The sequence below is a fragment of the Carlito syrichta genome, unplaced genomic scaffold, assembly GCF_000164805.1.
Source record: "Carlito syrichta isolate Samal-C Ts95f unplaced genomic scaffold, Tarsius_syrichta-2.0.1 Scaffold58895, whole genome shotgun sequence".
Classification (NCBI taxonomy): Eukaryota; Metazoa; Chordata; class Mammalia; order Primates; family Tarsiidae; genus Carlito; species Carlito syrichta.
In genome coordinates, this window is record NW_007002991.1 from 92,825 (window position 1) to 116,953 (window position 24,129).

Consider the following 24,129-nt stretch of genomic DNA (forward strand, 5'->3'; position numbering starts at 1 on the left):
TATTGTAGAGATGAGGTCTCGCTGCCCAGGCGGGTCTCGAACCCGTGGGCTCAGGCAATCCACTCACCTCAGCCTCCCAAAGGCACGGGATTACAGGCTGAGCCACCGAGCCCAGCAGCACTTGCTTTTTCTAATGAAATAATGAGAGAGAGTATTTTGCTTGATATAAAGAACTACAAATAGTGTTCATTTTAAATGACTTATTCAGGATTTTATTAACGATAATTTGAAAGCATGATTTTTATTGATTTAGTAGAAATGTGGGTGATAATAACTCTTCAAGTGACTGCAGTTTTAGTTTTTGGAACAATTGGTTGAGTAATAATATTTGAACAACAATTACTTCTTCACATTTAAATATGACTCTAGTATTTCATATCCTATGTATTCCAAGCTCCTCATATTTTTACATAAACATGTTTCTGACCTACAGGTTTTTTGCCTTATTGGTTATGTTCCATCGGTTATTCTGTTCACTTATATTGCTTCTTTCACCTTTAAGAAAATTTTATATACCAAAGAATTTTGGTCATTTATCTATTCTGTGGTAAGTCACATTTTATATTATTTTGACTGTAGCAGCTTATTTAAGAATCATGAACTTATTATATTAAAAATGTTACATGGCTCTTGTAAGTATAGAATTTAGGTAGAGAACTGGAAGCATCTTTTGTGTGTGTGTGTGTATTTGCTGCCTGCATCATCCATTCCATGCAGGAATGATGTGGAAAGCATTTAGCTAGTCTGGCAAGGGTACCAGCTACCATTGGTATCAGCATACTGATGCTTCCCAGGTTATCTCTAATTTCTTGTTTTATAGAGGATAGAACACATGTTTAATGCTTACACACTAACTTGTGAATAAGTTTCCACGAAATTTCTAAACACCTTGTCACGTGTTTTCTAATTTTTTTTTAGACAGCATTGGCTTGTATTGCAATCACTGAAATAACTTTCTTTATGGGATACACAGCTACAAGTATTCTTCATTACACCTTTTGTATTGTCATTCCAATCTATCCACTTCTGGGTTGCCTGATTTCTTTCATAAAGGTAATTCTGCTGCCTACTTTAAAGGCATAAGTAGATACTGTCTAATCTTTGAGATCTTAGTTCTTATTCAGAAATAGTAAAATGCATTAGGTTAACTGCTACCACTTGATTTAAATATTATTAATGCAACAGTTTAAAATTGTGGGTTCTTTTCAAGCATGTCTTGAAACTTTAAATTCTCAAAGGGAAAAGGACTATGTTCATAATATATTCATTAATGCTTAAAATAATATACACAGAAGTGTGATATGGTTTCAGTCATATTTGTTTTCAGGAACTTTTCAATGATTAAATAATGTACTGTACTATAAAGGGATGAGAGAAAATCCAGTGTAAGACATTTTTCCCAAGGAAAAAAAGATTGATTAATTCTAGAATAGTGAAAAAATAATTTTCACATGATTAAAAAAATTGTTATGAGTTCTTTGTTTAGGATTGCTGGCTAATTAACTGACTGACTACTCCGCCTTCCCCCCACCCCCCCTTTTTGGCATCTGTTTAATGTATTTAATTTGTACCCACCCTCACAGAAATATTCTGGGACAGGGAAGGTTTCAACTTAGTTACAAAATGTAGCTTATTAATATGAATAGTTAATTTATTTATAGGGAATACATGTTTTCTGAGCAAAATACATAAAAGAATTTTTTGATCCAAATATTTCTATATGTTACAGCATACACATTTTCAAAAATTTTTGTCTTAGGTTTCTTGGAAGAATATGCGAAGAAATGAGGATACCCACAATCCATGGGACAGGCTTTTGGTGGCTGTTGTGTCGGTAGGAAATAGCAAACAGTGTTTTTGTGAGCTTGCATGTTGCCTTAAGAATAGTTTGGTCCTATGGTTTCAAGTCTGTTTAGTTTTTATCCTGTTGCATATAAAAGAATATGCATAAAAGGTTGAGAGTGCTAGTTAGTGCTAGCTAATCTGCATTTCAGTGGTAGTACCTTTCATTTGCCGAACATGTCCACGTTAGTGTACTTAGCTTTTTTACATGTTATTAATTCTATTTGGTTACAACTCTGGCTTCCTTAGAAGGAATACAGTAAATCCTTCACCTTCACATATTTTTCTACCTATGTATCATAAAATACTTGATACATAGGTAGAAAAACATGTGAAGGTGAGGTGTTTACTAAAAATAATTCTATGTTGGTTTGTAAAATTTATTGTTAATTATCTTTATCATGACAAACAAAAGATTGTGATTAATTTTTTGTTGTTGTTAATGGTAAGGAACTTTATGTGTGTGGTCTTAGTACTGTGGGCAAAAAAATGTAAAGTTTGAGTTGTTATATGTTCTTCTTTTAGCCTTACCTGCAGTGTGTACTGTGGATTTTCCTCTTACGGTACTATGAGAAAAAATATGGAGGTAGATCAATAAGAAAGGATCCCATTTTCAGGTCAGTTTTTTTTTGTGTGTTTTAAAGTTTGTATTATATTAATAAAATTGTACAACCAACACCATAATATAATTGCAGAACATTTTTCCAGCACTCCAGATAAAAACTTTGTGCCGTTAAATTGATGTCACTTTCTTATTCCCACTCCCATGCCCCCAACCCTAGGTAACCAGTAACCTACTTTATGTCTCTGTCAGATTTGTTTAATCTATACATTTTATATAACTGGAGTTGGACAATAGTAATCTTTTTTTCATCTGGCTTCTTTCACTTGGCATAAATTTTCCCCCCCACTAATGTTATACAGTGAGAACTGCACTGATATATACAGTAAGAATTGATTTTTGTGTATTTTCCATTAACTTATTGCATGTTCAGTCTTTTAAATATTTATATAATACACTTAAAAAATATTTTTAGGAAAAGAAATAATGGAAATATGTTTTGAAAAACTCAAACCACAGGAGACCGATGGTTGTTTTAAGTGCTTTAAATATTTTTAACTTTTATATCTTTGGCTTTTTACCACAGTTGGCATATTTTAATGTTGGAAAATTATCGAATTTGCCAGAAAACATCTTTTAAAAATTGCTAGGATTCGGGCAGTATAGTTAGTATCTTGCATATGGTTTTACATTTAGCATAGTGTTTGGGAGATTTGTCTGTTGTTGCATGTAGCAGGACGTCATTACTAAGTTGTTGAGTAATACCATACTGTATGTATATACATACTTTATATTTTTATCAATGAGTTGCTTCTACTTTTTGGCTATTATGAATAATGTTGCCATGAACATTTGTGTACAAGTGTTTGTGTGGACATATATTTTCATTTATCTTGAGCAGATGCCTAGAAATGAGATTGCTGGGTTAACCTTTTGAGAAATTACTAAACTTTTCTTCTCTCTTTTTTTTTTTTTTTGTTTGAGTTGAAGTCTCACTCTGCTGCCCAGGCTGTAGTGCAATGGAATGCTTACAGCCACCACAGCCTTGACCTGCTGGGCTCAGGTGATCCTTCCGCCTCATTCTTCCAAGTAACTGGAACCACAGGTGTGTGCCGCCATGCCCAGGTAATTTTTTTTGTTTTACTGTGAAGGCGAGGTCTCACCATGTTGCTCAGGCTGGTCTCGAACCCCTGGGCTCAGGTAGTCCTCTTGCCTCTGTATCCCCAAGTGCTGGGATTACAGGCATGAGCTACTGTCCTGGCTGCTAAACTGTTTTCTAAAGTGGTGGTACCATTTTACACTCCCACTAGGAATATATGAGGGTTCTTTTTTCTTTACATTCTAGCCAATATTTGTTACTGTTTGGCCTTTTAAATTTTATCCATTCTAGTAGAGAATTTACCCTCCTCAGTTTTGTTGTTAAAAGCATGACACAGAGACTTAGAGATCAGGGGAAGAAGCAGCTTTTTTCATCTCGTTCTTATAAGAACAGGTGGCTCTCAGGTGAGCAGGCATGCCGAGTTGGTCACAGCCAGTGTATTTATTCCCTAAACTGCAAGGCCCCCCCACCCCAGCTCCTCATTGGCTTAGTACTTCAGAGGTTGCATCACTTTCCCAGATGTAGCCTAAGTAATAATTTTGTACAAATAAGGTAAAAACACAAGTAGTTTCTGCACAAAGGTAAAGTACACATTGTAGATTCTGATTGGTTCTCAATGCTTATCGAAGGAAATGTGCCAAAAGAGAAAGCCTGCCAGGAAAGAAGGAAGGACCAGGAAGTAAAATAACAAATCGCTGTTTTGAAAACGAATCACCATTTTGTTTCTTACAGTTCCCTCCTCTTTTATTTTTAAGTAGTTGTGATTTCATTTTCATTATAATTGAAGTTTGTTTCTAATTTTTCTAATTGTTTTTTACTTTTACTTTTTTCCTCAAAATTTAATTCAGTTTCCATTATCATGAGATTATTAGGGGAATAACCTATGGGCATTTGTTTATTAATAGCAATTTCTGTAAGTCTTTGTACTAAACCTCTAACACAGGGAATTATGCAGCAAACTACAGCTGTTAATATTTTGCTATATTCACAAGGGAGGTTAAGATTGAGGCTATCATTCCTTTCCGTTTTCCAAACCAGCCTTCTAACCAGTTTGTAAAAGGATCATCAATTCTAGAATTTTCAGCCCATTCATTGGCCAGAGTAGTTAGTTCTTATAGTGCTTTGGTGATAGCTCCAGCAGGGACTGTGTTATTTGGAATAAAAGTACAACATTTTCCCCCCAACGTAACACAGACTCTCCCCCTTTCTCAGCTAGCATTATATCTAATACTACACAGTTTTCCCAAGGCATTCGGCTGGTAGCCTCCAGTTGTTCTGCAGTTCCTCCGATAGCATCTCTAGAATATTTAATAAACCTTTGTTGGTTATAGTAAAGGTAATTAATCCAATCTGCATTCTTATTAATAGTTGACCACCAGAAGAGCATTGACTTAAATTCTGTAGCCATTTGGTTTCTAGCTTTAAATTCATTAGGGACTCCTCGGAGCACTCCTTTGGCATCGATATATATTGGGATCAAATGATCCTCATAAAGACCTCTTGCTTCTGTTTTGAGGATGAAGTTTTAGGGTGGAGTGAAATGCCAGGGTGAATGGGATGACCAGTTGAACCAAAGAACAAGTTCCAGCCCATTTGTGTGGTAGCAGGTCTTTAAGTTTCCTTCCCCTACAGTTCCACCAAACATTCACTCAAGGGCCCTTAAAGTGAGAGTAGTTGCCCTCGTGTTCCTCTGAGATATCTGGAACTTGGGTACAAGTCTGCAGTTGCCCTGCATAAGTAGTGAACCCTTCCCCCCATTTGGAGAGACATGAGTAATTCAACTTATCTGTGGAAAAGGAAGGGATTGCCTTCAAATCTGGCTTCGGCAAGGCAGGGTGAAGCAAGGACCGGCTCTTGCACGTGTCATTTCCCCATGCATTCGTGTCTTGGGACAGGGTTAACGTACAACTTATTCTGATGGGGTCTATATTGTAGCTGATGGGGAATGGAAATGCTTGAGCCTGCAACTGTCCTGCGGCATATGCACAGCAATCACTCGTATTTGGAGTGGCTACTGTACATTTTATCCATTCCATCCAGGCATTTGTTTCCTTGTAACTAGTTTTGAGTTCCATAGTCTTTTAAATCTTTAATTTCCACTATAGTTACTTTTTGGGGATCATTGCTAGGGAGGTTATAGCAGTCATTGGGGCTCGGGGTTGATTTCAGTGTACCTACAGCTACAGTTTTGACCAAAAGAAGGATTAATCGTCCTTGAGGGTCTCATCCTAAATGTTGCTCCCAACCTGTAAACTCGGGGTGCCACCTCAGGCTTTTGGTCCAAAGTAAAATAACAGGATCATTAATAGAAGTATAGGATTAGATTCTAAATCTCTACAAGCTGTTGGTGGCATTCGCTTAGATAAGTGTATTTGGGGTTTTAAGGACTGTAGGGACTTTATTATTTTCCAGGGAGTGGGGGTTGCTGTCTAACCTTGAATTTGGGTAGTGTACCATGCATTATCCCAACTGGGACGGGGCTTCTATGGGTTCGGGAAGATTCCTCAAAGTTTTCAAAATCTAAATGCTCCTTACCTATATTTGGTTAGGACAAAGATATTTGTCTGCCTGAGATAATTGTTTTTGCTTTTCTAGGTTTCCACAAGTCAAAATTTGGCATGCATCAGATTTTATAGTTTGAGGTGATGAGGTTTTAGTCACATTGATTATCAAATCAGTGTGAAAGGAATAAGACTTACCTTTGGTTGTCTGTATGTTAATGACCCATAAAGTTACAATAATAATAGAGGTTTGTAAGTAATTAGACATTTTGGTGGTTCTCAAGAGAGGAAACAATCCCGTGGGTGTTCAGAGTTAAGAGGCCCTTGACATAAATGTCTAATACAACAGGTAGATAGGACAATAAAAGCAGTCACTATATGTAAGGTCGTAAGGGGAGTATCAGAGACATTTATGGAGACTATATTTTAAATGAACTTTTTTCTTATTTTTATCTTTAGAGGTTTTATTTGAGAGACCTCCTACCGATCTTCCCTCTTTTTTTTTTTTTTTTTTAACCGCAGTCCCTGTCATTGATTTCTTGACTTGGGTATGGTGTGTCCGCCCCTTTTCTGCCGTTTGGACAGCCATCTTAGCAGTCAGGAGCACTTGGTATGGTCCTTCCCAGTTTGGTTGGAGTCTTGAACACCCAGTTGCCAGACTGAAAACGGTGAACTGTGAACTCAAGAGGAGGAGTGTGAGTAAGGAGTCCTTTTAATCTAAGGGAAGATAGGGTAGAGGAGATGACTAAAGTATATTCCCTTACAAATTGATCTTTGGTCTCCAGGGCCAGTAAATCTGTTGCTCTACCTAGATAAGTTCACAGGGTGACAAACCCAAATTCCTTTGGGAGCTGTTCTGATTCGGAGGAGAGCTATAGGAAGACATTTGACCCAGGGTAATTTTATTTCTAACATTAGTTTAGTTATATTGGTTTTTAAAGTTTGGTTTGTTTGCTCTCTCCGTCCTAAGTATGTTGGATGCCAGGGCGTATGAAAATTCCATCACATTTGGAGTGCTGTTGTAATGCCTTATAATACCTTCGAGGTAAAATGGCTTCCATTATCCGAATCAATGTTTTCTCCTAGACCAAATCTAGGGATTACCTGTTCCAAAAGTATTTTTATTACAGACCCTGTTGTACCTGTTATTGTTTGGTATGCCTCCACCCACCAAGATGATCAGCAATTACTAATGGGTACTTAAGTTTTCCAACCTTGGGCATTTTAGTGAAATCCATTTTTATACTTTAGAAGAGTCTTAATCCAGGAGGTTTTCCTCCTTTTAATGACCCTTGATTACCTTTTAATTTACTTTCTGACAAGTTATACATCCTTCATAGATTTGTTTTGCAATAGTATAAATTCCTACACATCCATAGGTTTTTAAGAGTGTGTCACATATTGCTTGAGCTCCCCTGTGGCCTCTCTTATGGAATAAAGTCATTAATTCCCTAATAATTGGTTTGTTGACCATCTCTTCCCTCAGGGAGGATCTACTGCCCTTCATTGTTTGGAGCAGCTCCTACCTTTTTCATCTCTTCTTCTTTTTTAGTGAAGTGTGGTTTTATAGTGATTACAGGCAAGCTAGGGGTAAGGTTCAGAAGCTTAATTTCGTTCTTCAAGGCAACTTCTTTGGCTAGTTCATCAGCCAGCCTATTACCAACTGCCTCAAAAGAACTTCCTTGTTGATGACCATTTACATATGTTACAGCTATTACAGTGGGGAGTAGCAAATTTTCTAAAATTCATTTAATTAGTTCTCTGTGGACTAATTTCTTTACTATTTATTAGACCCCTTCTCATCCAGATTTTTCCAAAGGTATACACTATTCCATAAGCATATTTAGAATCTGTATAGATTGTACCTTCCTTATCTGTGAGTATTTTTCGGGCTTGATTAAGAGCATATAAGTCACAAGTCTGTGCAGACCATGAGTTAGGTAGACTTCTTTTTTCATAAACAGATAGATTATTCCCATCAATAATTGAATACTTATTATGTCTTTTGAACAACCTGACACCGGCACAGAGTGGCTTTTCTGTTAGATCTAATCTGGTTTTAGTTTTGTATTCAATAATATCTAGGCAGTTATTATCCAATGTCTCTTGATTTTCTTTTTCCCTGGCTTTCAGGAAACTTGCTAAATTCATATAAGAATCTGTAGTTAATATTAGGTCATCCCTCTTTAATAGTATTGCCTCATATTTTAATATTCTGGAGTCAGTTAACAAATGGCTGACCCTTTGATTCAGGATGGCCCGAATTTGATGTAGGGTATTAACCAGAAGGTTTCCTCCAAAGGTTAGCTCCAACGTTTTTCAACTAGTAAGGCAGTAACTACAATGACCTCAACACACTCTGGCCAGCCCCTGGAAAGAGGATCTAATAGTTTGGATACAAAGGCTACTGGTTTCTTTTTCACACCCCAATCCTGGGTAAGTACCCCAATGGCTGTTCCTTGATCAGTTGTTACAAATGAAAGCTTTTTCTTTTCTTTTCTTTCTTTCTTTTTTTTTTTCCTTTTTATTTTGAGTTGGAGTCTCACTCTGTTGCCCAGGCTGGAGTGCAGTGGCATGCTCACAGCTATCCCAGCGTTGATCTGTTGTGCTCCAGTGATCCTTCTGTCTCAGTCTTCCAAGTAGCCAGAATTACAGGCATGTGCTACCACACCTGGCTGATTTTTGATTTATTGTAGAGATGAAGTCTTACCAAGTTGCCTGGGCTGGTCTTGAACCAGGCAATTCACTCGAACCAGGCAATTCACTCGCTGTCCCAAGAAATTAAGTAAGTTTATAGTTGTTTCAGAGACCTAGGCTTTATCTGTTCCTGAGATTAGGAGGTCATCTACATATTGCAAAAGGTTAGTGTCAGGCAAAGGCAGTTTTTAAAATTTGACTGAATAAGTTAGGAGATTCAGTAAACCCCTATGGTAACACAGTTCAGTGATACTGTTGTTTTCTTCCATTCATAGAATTTTCCCATTCAAAGGCAGAGATGTCTTTACTCTCAGGGGCCAATGGGCAGGCGCAGAAAGCATCTCTGAGGTCTACCACACTAAACTGTTCATGTTCATAAGGTATTTTACTAAGGAGGGTATAGGTGTTTGGAACCACAGGAGGCTGAGTTTGAACTATTTGGTTTATTGCCCGTAAGTCCTACATTAACTGGTAGGATCCATAAGGCTTCTTTACTGGAAGTATTGGGGTATTGTATGGTGACATGCAAGGTTCCAAAAGCCCATCCCTAAGAAGACCTTCAATTACTGCTTGAAGTCCCCTTTTCCCTTTTATAGAAATAGGATACTGTTTTTTTTTTTTTTACAGGCAGTTTCATTTGGTTGCTTTAAAGAAACCTGAATAGGGGGAATTTGTAGATCTCCCCTATTTTCCTCTCTCACCCACACTTTAGGGCTAATTTTGTTTTGTTCTTCTTTCTCTGTGAGATATGCCATTTGAACCTTAAGTTGACCTTGTTCTATTCCTACACTAAGGGCTATCTGGACAATTAGGTCTCTGCCTAGATTTATTCTTGCTTCTGGGACAAATAAAAGATTTATTCCTGTCTTTGTCTCAGTTTCAGTCTTTATAATCATGAGTTCAGATATAGGAATCTGAAATCCTTCTCCATTTACTCGAGACTAGAAGCTTTTCTGGTAAAAACTTAACATTTTGGGATTGGAAGATAAGGGAGGGGTGAGTTGCCCAAGTACCAACAAGGTGGTGTGCTCCTCATTAGGCCCCACCTTTAGATTTACCAAGGGTTCCTGGTGGGATTTGATAAAGAGGAACCCCTGACTTCCCTGTTCTGCATTTAGTGTCATAGGGAGACTACTTTTTCCTCTTTTTTTAACTCAGGACAATTTATCTTGAAATGGCCTGGTTTCTTACAATGATAGCATCCAGCTCACTTATGATTAAATTCCCTTTTCATACTGCCTTTTGGATTAAACCTCCCTTTAGTCTGTCCCTTTTGATACACAGGTCTTGCCCAGGGTGGTCTCTCAATTTTTTTTTCTGATTACCCTTTCTACAGTGCTTACCATGATTTTAGTCTTTTGTTTCTGCTTTTCCTTATCTCTTTTAACAAACACCTTCTGTGCTTCTCTTAGCAATTCCTCAATAGCAATTCCATCCCTTCAGTTTTTGAAACTTTCTTGCAATGTCTGACCAATTTTGATAACAAAATTAAACTTCAGAAGGCCCTGTCCTACAAGGTCTTCTGATTTAACCTGAATGTTTTCTCATTTGATCTCTTAAGTCGTTGTCAAAAGGCCATTGGCATTTCTTCCTTCTCTTGCTGGATTTCAAAGATCTTTGAGACATTTAGGGATCTTGGGTCTGATTCTCTAATCCTTTTTATTATTAATTCCCTTAAATATTGCATTCTAACTCTATCTCCTGGGTTATTATTTTCCCATCTGGGGTCTGTGTGGATATTTTTGTTCAGTTGGTTGTACTCCTGGGCCCGGGAGATGTTCCCATTCTAGGTAGACATAGCAGCCCTTCAAATCATTCCCTTCTTCACTAGTGAATAGAATGTTCATAATAGACATTGGTTCTACCCAGGTATATATATTAGGTCCAAGAAACTGGTCAACTTGATTGGCTAATCCTAAAGAATCATCTAATAATGATGACACTTCCTTTTTGAAATTTCCTCAGTCCTCATAAGTGATGCATTAACAAAGCCAATTTCTCCCTGTCTCAAAGGAACCTCCCTTAGTGGAAACAATTTTGAATCATAAAGATCTGGACCTCCGGGAGGAAAAGGGAATTTTTCAATATCTTTTTTTTTTTTTTTTTTTTTTTGCATTGTTCCCATTCTCTTTTCAAATGAGGATGCATGGGTTTGGGGTTCAGGGATCTCAATTCTTGAGTTTCTGATAAATCTGCATCCCCTGCTGCCCTCCCAGATTCCTGGTCTTCTTGGGGATTATGGGGGGGTGGGTGTGCGCGCGCGGATATAGGAGAGTGAATCCCAAGGTTTATCCTTTTCCTCTAGAGACCCAGATGTTTTCTCTTCCTTATTTCCTGCTTGAAGGGGAAACATAGGAGGGATTCCTGGAAACCAACAAAGGGTATAATCCCTTTTGTCAGATGAAACAGAGAATTTATTATTTACATAGATTACTAAAGTCTGACAAAGCCAGTCCTCATTGAAGCCAAATTTTAGCCAAAACACTGAGGGTGGCGGATTGATCCTTTGCTCCGTACAAAGCAACAAAATTCAGTCATTTTCTTCTTTCCCTTTCCTTTAGCTTTGGAATCATTTTTCCAGTTCTTTAAAATTCTCCCCAGTGGACTGTCCAGGAGAATTTCAAGGGGGTTCTCTTGACCTCCCTTCCTAGGCCTAGACTGCTTGTTATCCATTGTCAGTTACCAAGTGAGCTGTGCAGTCTTCTGCTAACGTGCTTAACTCCCCCCCCCCCATCGTAGGTTTCTTGCAAGTATTAGGATTCTGAGTTTTTCCTAAAGTGTTCAGTCCCCTTACTGGAGGTTTCTTGCAAGCATTAGTATTCACTTCATATCTGGAGATTCGTTTCAGCCATACACACTCAACCTCTGAGAATTTCCCTGACCCCCAAGGCAGTACTTACAGTTCAATTTTCCTACCTTGGCTCATACAGGAAGTTGCCAGATTACCACAAGTGGTACCTGCCTACTCAGCCTCTCCTCAACCAAGTCTCAGATAATGGTCTCAGGTTTATCTGCAGAGTGGTGGGAACCAGGATTGCACAGCCGAAGCAAGTCACCCAAAACTGTGTGGAATGTGTTTCTCCCCCCGACGAGGTCTGGTCCTACAGTTGCAGGTCTCCAGATGAGCCCCCAGGCTGTGGGTGGTGGAATTGACCCTCCTTAGTTTTGTTGTCGAGGCACAACATGGAGACTGAGAGACCGGGGGAGTAAAACATTTTTTTTTAACCTCGTTCTTGCAAGAATGGGTGCCTCGTGGGTGAGCAGGCACACCAAGGCAGTCACAGCCAGCGTATTTATGCAGTAAAGCATAAGGTTCTCCCCTGGTTCCTCATGGACTGAGTACTTCAGAGGTTACATCACTTTTCTGGATGTCACCTAAGCCATAATTTTGTACAAATAAGGTAAAACACAACAGTTTCTACCCAAATAAGGTAAAATACATGTTTTTAAATTCTGATTTTGGGTCTCAATGCTCATCAAGGTAAGTCTGCCAGAAGAGAAAGCCTGCCAGGAAAGAAGGAAGGACCGACCAGGAAGTGAAATAACAAATCGCCATTTTGAAAATGAATCGCCATTTTGTTTCTTACAGTGTGAAGTGGTGTCTCATTGTGGTTTTGATTTGCATTTCCCTAATGCTTCATGATGTTGAGTACCTTTTCATGTGCTTCTTGTCTATATTCAGATTTTCTTTTGAGAAATGTCTATTCAGATCCTTTGCACATTCAAAAAGTTAGGTTATTTGTCGTTGTGTTATTGAATTGTAAAAACTTTTAAAAATATTCTGAGGATAAGTCCTTTATCAGATACATGATCTGCAGATATTTTCTCTATGCCTGTGTAGTTTCATTTCACAGGTTATTTTGAACTTAAGAATTATTTATTGAAATATACCTATTAATGCTAAATTCATTTGAATTTTGTTTCTATAGTCCTCACATTAAAAAAAAACATTTTTATTAATATACTACAGAAAACTGGAAATTATATGAGGGAGGACTCCCAGAAAACAGACTTTATTCATAAAAAATTGTGTATTCTTACGTTTAAACTTCAGTCACCTTAAAAGTACTCTCCATTTGATGCAGTACACCTTTTAAGACTTTTTTCCACTATTCAAACAGTTTTTGAACTTGTCAACTTGAATGTCTTTTAGCTCCTCTGTTTTGTTTTGTTTTTTTTCCCACCTCTTTGTCACATTGGCACAATGTTTCCTATGGACGACTTTTTTCATCAGGGGAAACAAAGATCACTCCGGCTGAGACTGGGTGAACAGGGAGGCTGGAGCCCCGGGGTTATGCCGTTTGGGGTCAGAAGCGGCTACATGCTCAGCACAGTGTGGGCAGGCGCAATGTGGTGAAAGAACCAGTCACCTGTTTGTCATGACTTGGGACGTTTCTTCTGCAGTACGGCCTCTCACAACAACGCTAGCTGGTACACTGATGCCAGTGGGTTCCTAGAACACTTACCTAGCGAGGGAATCCTGCACTACAAAGGGCCACTCTCTAAAAGATAATTCTGGGTTTTTTTTGTGCCCTCCTCGCAGGTAAATATATAATGGTTATATACATTTAACAACTAGATATTGCCTCATCCATTGAGGACTTTGGCATCTAGTTCTCCTTCCTCCTCTTTACCCTTATTCCTCCTGTCAACTTGAGGAACACTTAAACATCCACATAGACAACCTTTCTAACACACGAGCTCCTTAATTTCCGATTTTCTCCAAGTGAGCAACTTTTGTCTCCGCCTCATCCATTCATTTACATGACAGCCATGCCATCTCAGCTCTTAACTTCATCTGTAAAATTTTAAACTTCAGTGTCAGACTTCACCAATGACTGTTCATCTTTCTACCTCTCTCATTTTATAAATCCTTTTGGACTTTTTTCTTTCAATGCTTCAGAGCCTTAACTTTTTCTTATCCTTCTAATTATATCAGCTAATCCTTGTTTTTACTGTTTCCTCTATTCAGCTTTGCACACATAATTCATCACTTTAAACCCTTTTCAGCATTCTCAGTTTTTGTATTTCTTTGATCCGTCTACTAAAAATTGTTATTAGTGGTGACTCTAATTATATGGCGATAAAATAACATAAAAGTGCTGTGTGATAGTACTATATATTTGTCTCATTTGTTTAAACTCTGCTGTTTTGATACTATGTGATAACCTATCACTTTTTTCTACTTGTCTCCTTATCTTTCTTTCCAATAATTATACCAAGCTTTTTTTGTATTCCTCAAATTTCCAAAATCATCTCACCTTACTTCCTACTCCTCAATACATTATTTTGTTGTCTGTCTCAGAAAGCAGAAACACTTAATTATAAATTTCTACAAACTAATTGATATTTTCCATCATTTTTGCCTTTTCCAGTCCCAGAGGAAGCAGTGGCTCCTCCTGTTTTCCAAGTCTTCATTTCTTCTGTATACTTCAGAATATTGCTCAACTTTCTTTTTCCTTTTTATCTTTCTTTCTGGATCTTAATAGGGTATTTTATGTGTGGGGAGGGGTCACTCCATATATAAAGGAACCCATAAATCTCATTTGGACATGAATCCCTCTATATTTCGTGTTCTGTATCTTTTTTCTTTCATAGCCAAAAACCTTCCATCTTCAGTTATTCCCATTCACTCCTTAACTCCCTGCAATCTGGTTTTTGCCTCTTCATCAAAAGGGTTTTCAGTAAGGTAATGAATGATTTTCCTTGTCTAATAAGCTCGATTTATTTGACCTATCTGCAGGTTTTTTTGTTTTTTTTTTTTTTGAGTTGGAGTTTCACTCTGTCACCCAGACTGGAGTGCAGTGGCCGCTCCCGGCGGCCTGGGCTCCGGCGAGCCTTCCGCCTCAGCCTTCCAAGTAGCTGGAACTACAGGCACATGCTACCACGCCTGGCTAATTTTTGATTTATTGTAGAGATGAGGTCTCGCCAAGTTGCCCAGGCGGGTCTTAAACCCACAGGCTCAGGCAGTCCACTCACCTCAGCCTCCCAAAGGTGCGGGATTACAGGCTGAGCCACTGAACCCAGCTATCTGCAGTTTTTAATATGTTTGACTTTTTTCTTGCTCCTTACTTTTTTTCTTTTTTTTTTGAGTTGGAGTCTCACTCTTGTTACCCAGACTGGAGTGCAGTGGCACGCTCACAGCCACTGTAACCTCGACCTGCGGGGCTTAGGTAATCCTTCCGCCTCAGCCTTCCAAGTAGCTGGAACTACAGATGCACACCACCACACCCAGTTAGTTTTTGTGATTTATTATAGAGAGAAGCTCTCACCAAGTTGCCAGGGCTGGTCTCCAGCCCCTGGACTCAGGCAGACCTCTCATCTTGGCCTCCCAAAGTGCTGGGTTCACAGCCGCCCACCTTCCTTTGTTTTCTATGTTATCTGTTATTTGCGTCTCTGCCTTTGTTACCATTACTTCAAAATTGCCTTTGCAAGCACTTCTTCTGCTTATCCCTAAAAGCAGTCTTCCTGTGGCTTCTGACTTCAGATTTCTACATCTCCTCTTTCTGTGCAGTGTCATTTATACTTATGTTATAAATTCTTTGAGGGCAGAGTTCATGTTTTTCCATCTTTCTGTCTTTCTTTGGAATAGTACCTGATGCATACTAGTCATGAATAGGTTCCTGAATAAATAAATGAATAAATAAATGAGTTCAGATAATGTAAGCCAGATGCGTTCAGTCATTGAAAAGTATCACTTGTAATTTCTCCTTTCAGAGGTCGTCCTAAATCTCATATTGGTCTATTTTTTCAGTCTTCTCTGTATACAAGCACCTGACTTTTTTACTATTTTAATTGTTTGGAAATAAACTGTCTTTATATGTTTAGGAACCTTTCAGCAAAATCCAAAAATAGGAAGCTTCCTGAACCTCCAAACAACGAGGATGAAGATGAAGATGTCAAAGCCGAAAGACTAAAGGTCAAAGAGCTGATGAGTTGCCAATGCTGTGAGGAGGTAATTTGTGTTTATGGCTAAGTTACATTAAAGGTGAAATGGTCAGTTTCCAGTGCATAAAAGCTAACCTGAAAAATGTTTCTTTGCATATGAATCAATCTGAAAATGTTGTTCTTGGAAAAAAATGTTTTGTCTACCTATTTTTGAGTAAGTCAGGATTTCAGTCATAAATGATATTTATTTGTACACTACCCCCTCATTAGCCAGTGTAGTTCTTGCGATATAGATATGAGGTTTGTGCAGCCTGTCGTTTTATGGTATCTGTTTCATAACTTTCTTTTTAAATTCAATTTTCTTTATTAGAAACCATTTATTATGGTCAGCAATTTGCATAAAGAATATGATGACAAGAAAGATTTTCTTCTTTCAAGAAAAGTAAAGAAAGTGGCAACTAAATACATCTCTTTCTGTGTGAAAAAAGGCTGGTATTTAACATTTTTTCTTAAATACTTTTTTCAGAAGAGTAACTTCTACTTTTAGTTTGAGTTGAATATGATGATCTTTTTTTTTCTTTCTATTCTTTAGGCGAGATCTTGGGCCTCTTGGGTCCAAATGGTGCCGGCAAAAGCACAGTTATTAATATTCTGGTTGGCGATACTGAACCAACTTCAGGCCAGGTATAATATACAAGGTTATGAACTATGTAGAATACGATTTACATTTTTAATTAAGATAAATTTTTAATGACAAATTGGCATTTTGGTATTCTGTTTTTATGTATGTTTTTAGTATTTTTCATACAGTGTAATCAAATTATGATCTTGGTTGTCTGTGGAAATAAAGTACCTGGTGAAAAGTTGACATGCACACGTGCAGATACACATACATAGTATATTTTGTAATCGTACTTACATGAGTTATTTGTTGGCCAGCTTCCTGGAAGACAGCTGTGTTAGTGTCAGGAGACTTGGAAACTAATCTTGGTCCTCTCATCAGTTAGACTCTGGTTCTGAGCACCACTTACCACCGAGTGGGAATTTCACAAAACTGTCCTGATCCCATTTCCTGCTTCTCTCCCTCTCGGCTACTTCACCCCAGTCACACTGACTCGTTGTTTTCCTGGAAAATGCCAGGCATACTCTTTTCTTTGGCTTTTTACCTGAGATGTTTTCGATGTTTGGCTATACCCTATCCCCTAGAAATTCTTATTGCTAAATTCACTTATCTCTTTGGCTCAATTATCACCTTTGAATGAGGCTCCATGATCATATAGTTAAAACTGAGGCTTGCTTTCTCACCCACACCTGCATTGTAATTACTAATGTTGGCCATGTCTCTGAACTACGAGTCAGCTGTATATGTCCTTCTGTCATTAATAAGCAGTAGAAATCTGAACTGCTCTTATTCTGGCTGTAGGAAGGGGTTTGAATTAATCCATTTACCACTTCCTTCACAATGTAAGTTAAGCAAAAATAGTAAAAATTGGTTTGTATTTCTGTAGGTATTTCTAGGAGATTATTCTTCAGAGACAACTGAAGTGGATGATTCCATTAAGTGTATGGGTTACTGTCCTCAGATAAACCCACTGTGGCCAGATATTACATTGCAGGAACATTTTGAAATTTATGGAGCTGTGAAAGGAATGAGTGCAAGTGATATGAAAGAAATCATAAGCCGGTAAAATAATTATCTTTAGAGTCTTTTTATTACTTGGGAGAAAGGTTTACATTTCTTATTTTAAAAATTTCCTAAGAGGCATTTCTGTGGATCATAATTTCTGTAGAAAATAGTCATTACTTTTTCATATATTTTTTATGATATAGGAAAATGTATTAATAGCTATGAAAATTATCATAGCTATAAAAAAGGTAATTGTTCTGTTTCTAATTACAGACTAAATGTACCTACAAATATCATGAGACTTGTTTTAACTTAAAATGTCCCATTTTATGACATACTGATTTGTTTAGGATGATGTAAATTAGAGATTTCTGTCCTTACCTCGTTATAATAAGCTTCACCTGAGTGTGCTCAAAAAAGCAATGTCGGTGGCACCACAGTGTATATTTGTATGCATGCACTACATTCATTTTGTATTGTCTGTTTTGCAGAATAATAAATGCACTTGATTTAAAAGAACACCTTCAGAAAACTGTAAAGAAACTACCTGCAGGAATCAAACGAAAGGTGCTTTCATTCAATAACAAATGTACACCTATATTTTATTGGTAGTTTAGTGTCTGATACTGTCTTTCTGGAATTTCTTTTGCTGAAGCCCTGTGAATATCCTCTCCTTTTTTTCTCTCTAGTTGTGTTTTGCTCTTAGTATGTTGGGGAATCCTCAGGTTACTCTGCTAGATGAACCATCTACAGGTATGGATCCTAAAGCCAAGCAACACATGTGGTAAGTATGAGTATGGCACTTGTATCATACTGTAGGGTAGAGAGTTTGTTTTATTATTATGCTAGTTTCATATTCATGTATCCCTTGATTTAAAATTCCACACGAATGATAAAATAGTAACTAAAAAGCATGGATTTAGAGTTCCAGAAGTTCCTTTAAACTTTTTAGACTTTGTCATATTTTTCATGAAGCATTCAGAATATTTGCATATTCTAGGATAGAAGTGAGTACATGGGTGATTATTAAGATAAAGAGCTCTGCTGTCTGAATAGTTTTTAAAAGGTGTTTCCCTAGTCATTTAACATAGAAATTATCTTTCTTATAATAATGTTTCTTGAATGTATGTTAGAACTCTTTCCAGTGCAATCATACATTGCTTAATGATGGGGATATGTTCTGAGAAGTGCATCAGGTGATTTTGTCATTGTGCAAAGAATACATGTCAGCCGGGCTCGGTGGCTCAGCCTGTAATCCTGCGCCTTGGGAGGCTGAGGTGAGTGGATGGCCTGAGCCCGCGGGTTCGAGACCCGCCTGGGCAGCGAGACCTCATCTCTACAATAAATCAAAAAATCAGCCGGGCGTGGTAGCGCATGCATGTAATTCCGTCTACTTGGAAGGCTGAGGCGGAAGGATTGCCGGAGTCCAGCAGGTCGAGGCTGTGGTGGCCAGGAGTGGCCACTGCACTCCAGTCTGGGCGACTGAGTGACACTCCAACTCAAAAAAAAAAAAAAAAAAAAAAGAGTACACGTCATAGAATATATTATATAAACATATATAGTATAACCTACTACACACCTAGGCTAGGTGGTATAACTTATTGCTTTTGGTCCACAAACCTGTACAGCATGTAACTCTACTGAATACTTCAGGCAGTTGAGACACTATGGTAAACATTTGTGCATCTAAACATAGAAAAAGTACAGAGCAAATACATTCTTAAAATTTTATGGGACCACCATGGATATGTGGCTTGTTGTCTGAAATGTCGTTATGCAGCTCAAGACTGCAATTTAAAATAGTAATTAGTTGAGCAACTCTTTGAGCCTCAGTATCCATGTCTATAAAATGTAAGGTTAAAGTGTTCCTAAGATTCTGTGGTTGTATTTGTTATAACATGAAAAGGCATCACATTTTGTAATTCGTTGGTTATCATACTTTTAACTCATACAAACATTTGAAACTGTAGAATTTTTTCCATATGACAAGCTTTCAAAATTAAGGGAAAAATAAATTAGAATTTGAAGTAATAGGCAGGAGAACTGCAGCAATTGATATTTGGTAAGTGTTAACTAAATAGTAGGATTTTTAGAAACCCAATATTTTTGTTAACAGATACATTTCTCTCTTCTTTTTATTTTATTTATGTTTTATAGGCGAGCAATTCGAACTGCATTTAAAAACAGAAAGCGGGCTGCTATTCTGACCACTCATTATATGGAGGAGGCAGAGGCTGTCTGTGACCGAGTGGCTATCATGGTGTCTGGACAGTTAAGGTAAATTTTTAAATAGCATGTCATTTAGGGAAGGGGGACAGGAGTGGATTTTGAAAATCATCATTTCAAAAATTTAAAGTAATATGTATTCATTTAAGTGTTAAATGTTTCCTTGTTTGAGTTTTTGAGTCATTTAGCTTTTGCAGAGTTACTTGGAAATATGTTAAGTTTTTCCAGAATATGGTTAGATACTTTACATTTGGATTTGACTTACTGTTTCATTAAATTCAAATATTGTTTTTGGGCATGATTGTTTGTTATTTTACAATATTGTTAGGCATTGGATCAGATTATAACATAAAGTACAAAATAAATATATGAATTCATACCTACATAAATAAATGAGTAAACTAATAAGAATGAGAGAAAAGGCAAATTTTCCTTCTAGATAAATTCCAAAAAATATATGTAGATATTGCCCCCGCCAAGAGGGTAAGCTTTATCTCCCACCCTGCTAAGTTTTGACTGGGCTTAGCCAGTCTCTTCTACTAGCAAATAGAATGTGGAAAAGGAGCCGGGCTTGGTGGCTCAGCCTGTAATCCCACGCCTTGGGAGGCAGAGGTGAGTGGATTGCCTGAGCCCGTGGGTTCGAGACCTGCCAGGGCAGCGAGACCTCACTCTACAATAAACAAAAAATTAGCTGGGGGTGGTAGCGCGTGCCTGTAGTTCCAGCTACTTGGAAGGCCGAGGCGGAAGGATCACTGAGCCCAGCAGGCGAGGGTGCGGTGGCCGGGAGCGGCCACTGCATTCCAGTCTGGGCGACAGAGGGAGACTCCAACTCAAAAAAAAAAAAAAGAATGTGGAAAGGGGAAAGTAGTAACTTTACAGTAGAGAAGCCTAGCAAACATTACCTTAAATAAACACTGTTATACAGATATCACGAACCCCCTGATATGATGAGACAAGTACTTCAGCTGTGTTTTCTGTCTAAAACTCGTAACCCATGTCTTATCATGAGAAAAACAGCAAACTAACCCAGATTGAGGGACGTTCTACCAAATACCTGACTGGCACTTCTTAAAACTGTCAAGATCATAAAAAGGAAGGAAAGGGCAAGAAACTGTCACCCACCATCGGAGACTAAGGTGACATGACAGTTAAGTGCAATCTGGCATCCTGGATAGACCCTAAACCGGTGAAACCCAGCTAAAGTCTGGAGCTTAGTTACTAGCAATGTTCCAGTGCTGGTTTCCCAATTTTGACAGGATGAGAATGGCAATATCAATGGCAATAGAAGATGACGGTATTAGGGAAGCTGAAGCTGGACGAGGGAAACATGGCGCTGCTGTGTCATCTGTGCCGATGTCGTGTAAACATAAAAGCATATTTTTAAAAGCGGTAGAGACGTAAGCGAGAAATTATTCTTTGAAACTGTCAAATTATTTTATGTCTGAACTTTCTTTTAAAAATTACTTCAGATGCATCGGAACAGTACAACATCTGAAGAGTAAATTTGGAAAAGGCTACTTTTTGGAAATTAAATTAAAGGACTGGATAGAAGACCTAGAAGTAGACCGCCTTCACAGAGAAATTCGGCATGTTTTCCCAAATGCAAGCCGTCAGGAAAGGTAAAAAAGCTTTTTTACTTTTCCCTCCAGAAGGTGAGAAAGCAGGATTTATTGAGAAGACAGAAAAGCTCCCAAAATGTGAGAGGACCCAAGGGGGTTGCCCAAAAACCTTTTTGATGTAATTACATTTCTTAATAGAACAGTTATCATAAAGGATTAGAGAAAAATTGTTTCATTCATAGATACACACACACACACACACACACACACACCCCTCTTCCATTAAAATGTCTGTATTATTGCCCATACTGGACTAATGACATCTGATGGCTGGAATTTTAGATCTTTCATGTTAGATCTTTCAGTATTCGGTAGTATTTAAGCTTTTTAAAGTTCGTATTCACTGGTAATGATAGAGTTATTTTGTTGTGCATGGAAACAATTTATTAAACAATTTTTATTCAAATACATGTCAAGATAAATTATTGAGTTTAAATTTTGAATGTTATCTTTAGAACACAGTCGTAGTAATTTTTGTATTTTTCTATGTTTTATCTTTCAGTTTTTCTTCTATTTTGGCATATAAAATTCCTAAGGAAGATGTTCAGTCCCTTTCACAATCTTTTTCTAAGCTGGAAGAAGGTAAATGTTTAAAAACTCTCAAATTATGAAAAAATTTCGTTATGAAAAGTTTAAAACTGGGGACTCAGTTTATTGTAGAAACTGTGGCAAATAAGACAGCTTATTCACTGAATCTAAGATATAGGAAAATACTAATGTCCTAGGGATTTTGCAGGTCTGTTATATTGTAATGTGAATCTTTTACAGCTTTTAGTAGGTATTGACAGAGTTTTATCACATTGAGTCAGCTTAGTCACTGAGTCTCAGCAGTTCATTTCAGCAGCAAGAGTACTGAGTTTCTTGAATCTTTTACTTCATACTCTTGTGGCAGAAGGAGAGAGAATTCTTAGTGCAGGAGGCTGGGCATTCCCCAAAGTTCTAAGAAAGCTTATTGATTCTTGGCATTTTCATGGTAAGTAGCAGCTACGTAGGATAAATATGTATGCTGGTGGTAGTAGAGAGAATAGGCTCCTAGACGGGACAAGGGTTCATATGCATGCTATTTTATGAACTCTGAAACAACCTACATGTCTGTATAAGTTTTACTGTGAATACTTTTCAAAATAATTACAGGATTTTTGCAGTTCTTTATGTGAATACTGAATACAAAAAGATTTCCTCGTATTTTACATATTCCAGTCACAGCCATGGATTATGTTTCGTTGGTTTGTTTTTGCCGGAGAGCACTAATTAATTATTTTGGTGCTTGGGATATATGTATTTACATAGTCAGGTTCAGTGTCGCTTTTCGTTCTTCACAATTAAAGAGAACCCTAAAGTACTTAGGGAGAATTAAATTAAAGGAATGAGTAGAGCACCATAAATTTGGTGTTAGTGTAGCTTTTAAAAGGAAATAAATACCGAAAAGTTTGCGGCGACGTGACCGATGTCCAGAACCTGGTTCAGAAAAGGGAGTTGGGGACTGGGAGACAGCACGGATCAACAGAAAACATGAAAGAAGATTATAGAGGAGGGGAAGAAGAGACAGAAAGGATGAGGTACGACAGATGACGTCAAGCCGTACTTAGGGCTAGAGGGAAGCTGGGGGTGTGGGAAAGAGAAAGGAAATGCGACGGAGGGAGGAAAACGAGGTGTCTGGGCAACTTCAGGGTCAAAGAGTTGGTTACCGAAGTGTTTGAACACAGAAGTCATTAGCCGCTTGAGTAGTTCTTGCCAGTTCATTAAAAACTATATCGATAAGTAACGTACTGTTTTTATATTTTAATAGCTAAACATGCTTTTGCCATCGAAGAATATAGCTTTTCTCAAGCAACATTGGAACAGGTATTATAAAGTTAAATTTTTTTAAATTATGATATCAGTGGGTTAGGTTTTTATTAGAGAGGGAGAGATATTGTGAACCAGAGACAAATTGTTATCGAATAATCTTAAACTTTGTATTTTAAAGGATATTCATTTGCTAATTTTGTTTTTTAATTTTATTTTTAAAATTAATGTTTTTCATTGGCAAATCATATTTGTATACATTTGAAGGGCTACAGTGTGATGTTTTGATATGTGCATAAAATACAGAACAATATGAAACCAAGCAAATTTCTCTTTCCTTATTTTGACTATCTCAGATTTTTTTCATTTAAAGAAAGTGAGTCATAATGGTATTTTTTTGCTATATCTAAAATTACATTGCCTAAATATTTATAAATTATTTTTAAAAAGCAAACAATCTACTAATCCTCTAAAATAGCATTCATCTTTCCATGTGATTAGTGGAAATAACTTATTGTTTAATAACATTAATATCAGTGAATCTCTTGATACTTGTTAGTGTAATTAGATATAGTTTTATATAGTTTCTGATTTAATTAAAAATTCTTTGAGGTAATTGAGGGACAGAATACCACATTGATTGATTTATTTTCATCTAGGTTTTTGTGGAACTCACTAAAGAACAGGAGGAAGAAGATAATAGTTGTGGAACTTTAAACAGCACACTTTGGTGGGAAAGAACACAGGAAGACCGAGTAGTATTTTAAATATGTATTGCTCAGTCTGCTTACTTAATTTATTCTTAACTTTATTTAACTTTGTTTTTAAAGATTTAGTACTTAAGTGGTAACTGGAGAATGATGAAAGCACTTGGGATTTTCCTAAACTACTTCATTGAAATGCTGTGGTTGTGTGTTTTGCTTTTCTTTTAATAAAATTTATGTATGGTTAAGTGAACCTGCATGTTTGTATTTGAATTATATTGTACTGTAGTATGTATGTCATCTTTATCAACATTTAGAAAGTGTTTTTGAATTTATGACTTAAAGGAATAGTGATAGAATAATTTTATTTTGAATAGTTGTCTTTATTTTTTTATTTTTGAGTCAGAGTCTCACTCTGTCACCCAGGCTGGATTGCAGTAGCATGCTCACAGCTGCTGTAGCCTCGAACTGCTGGACTTAGGCAATCCTTTCACTTCAGCCTCCCAAGTAGCTGGAACCACAGGCATGTGCCACAATGCCCGAGTAGTTTTTTGATTTATTTTAGAGATGAAGTCT

At 37.4% G+C, this 24,129-nt stretch overlaps 1 protein-coding gene across 2 annotated transcripts in view; it reads left to right on the top strand.

Annotated features, from left to right (window-relative positions):
- The window catches only part of ABCA5 (ATP binding cassette subfamily A member 5), a 74,206-nt gene extending 50,400 nt beyond the window's left edge, over positions 1 to 23,806 (top strand). Inside the window, exons 24-38 of one of the 2 annotated variants that reach the window (XR_002481445.1) lie at positions 434 to 547; positions 919 to 1,053; positions 1,760 to 1,834; positions 2,368 to 2,459; positions 15,530 to 15,656; positions 15,960 to 16,081; positions 16,182 to 16,273; positions 17,098 to 17,273; positions 17,708 to 17,783; positions 17,906 to 18,000; positions 19,374 to 19,493; positions 20,912 to 21,061; positions 21,564 to 21,643; positions 22,851 to 22,906; positions 23,509 to 23,539. Coding sequence is in view for 1 of the 2 variants with exons in the window: in XM_008050177.2 (XP_008048368.1) it covers positions 434 to 547; positions 919 to 1,053; positions 1,760 to 1,834; positions 2,368 to 2,459; positions 15,530 to 15,656; positions 15,960 to 16,077; positions 16,182 to 16,273; positions 17,098 to 17,273; positions 17,708 to 17,783; positions 17,906 to 18,000; positions 19,374 to 19,493; positions 20,912 to 21,061; positions 21,564 to 21,643; positions 22,851 to 22,906; positions 23,509 to 23,616 (1,614 nt within the window). In the remaining variant the exon portion in view is untranslated. Of the gene's footprint in view, positions 1 to 433; positions 548 to 918; positions 1,054 to 1,759; positions 1,835 to 2,367; positions 2,460 to 15,529; positions 15,657 to 15,959; positions 16,082 to 16,181; positions 16,274 to 17,097; positions 17,274 to 17,707; positions 17,784 to 17,905; positions 18,001 to 19,373; positions 19,494 to 20,911; positions 21,062 to 21,563; positions 21,644 to 22,850; positions 22,907 to 23,508 lie in introns of both variants that reach the window. The other variant, XM_008050177.2, reaches the window with a different exon arrangement.
- Positions 23,807 to 24,129: the final 323 nt, after the last annotated feature.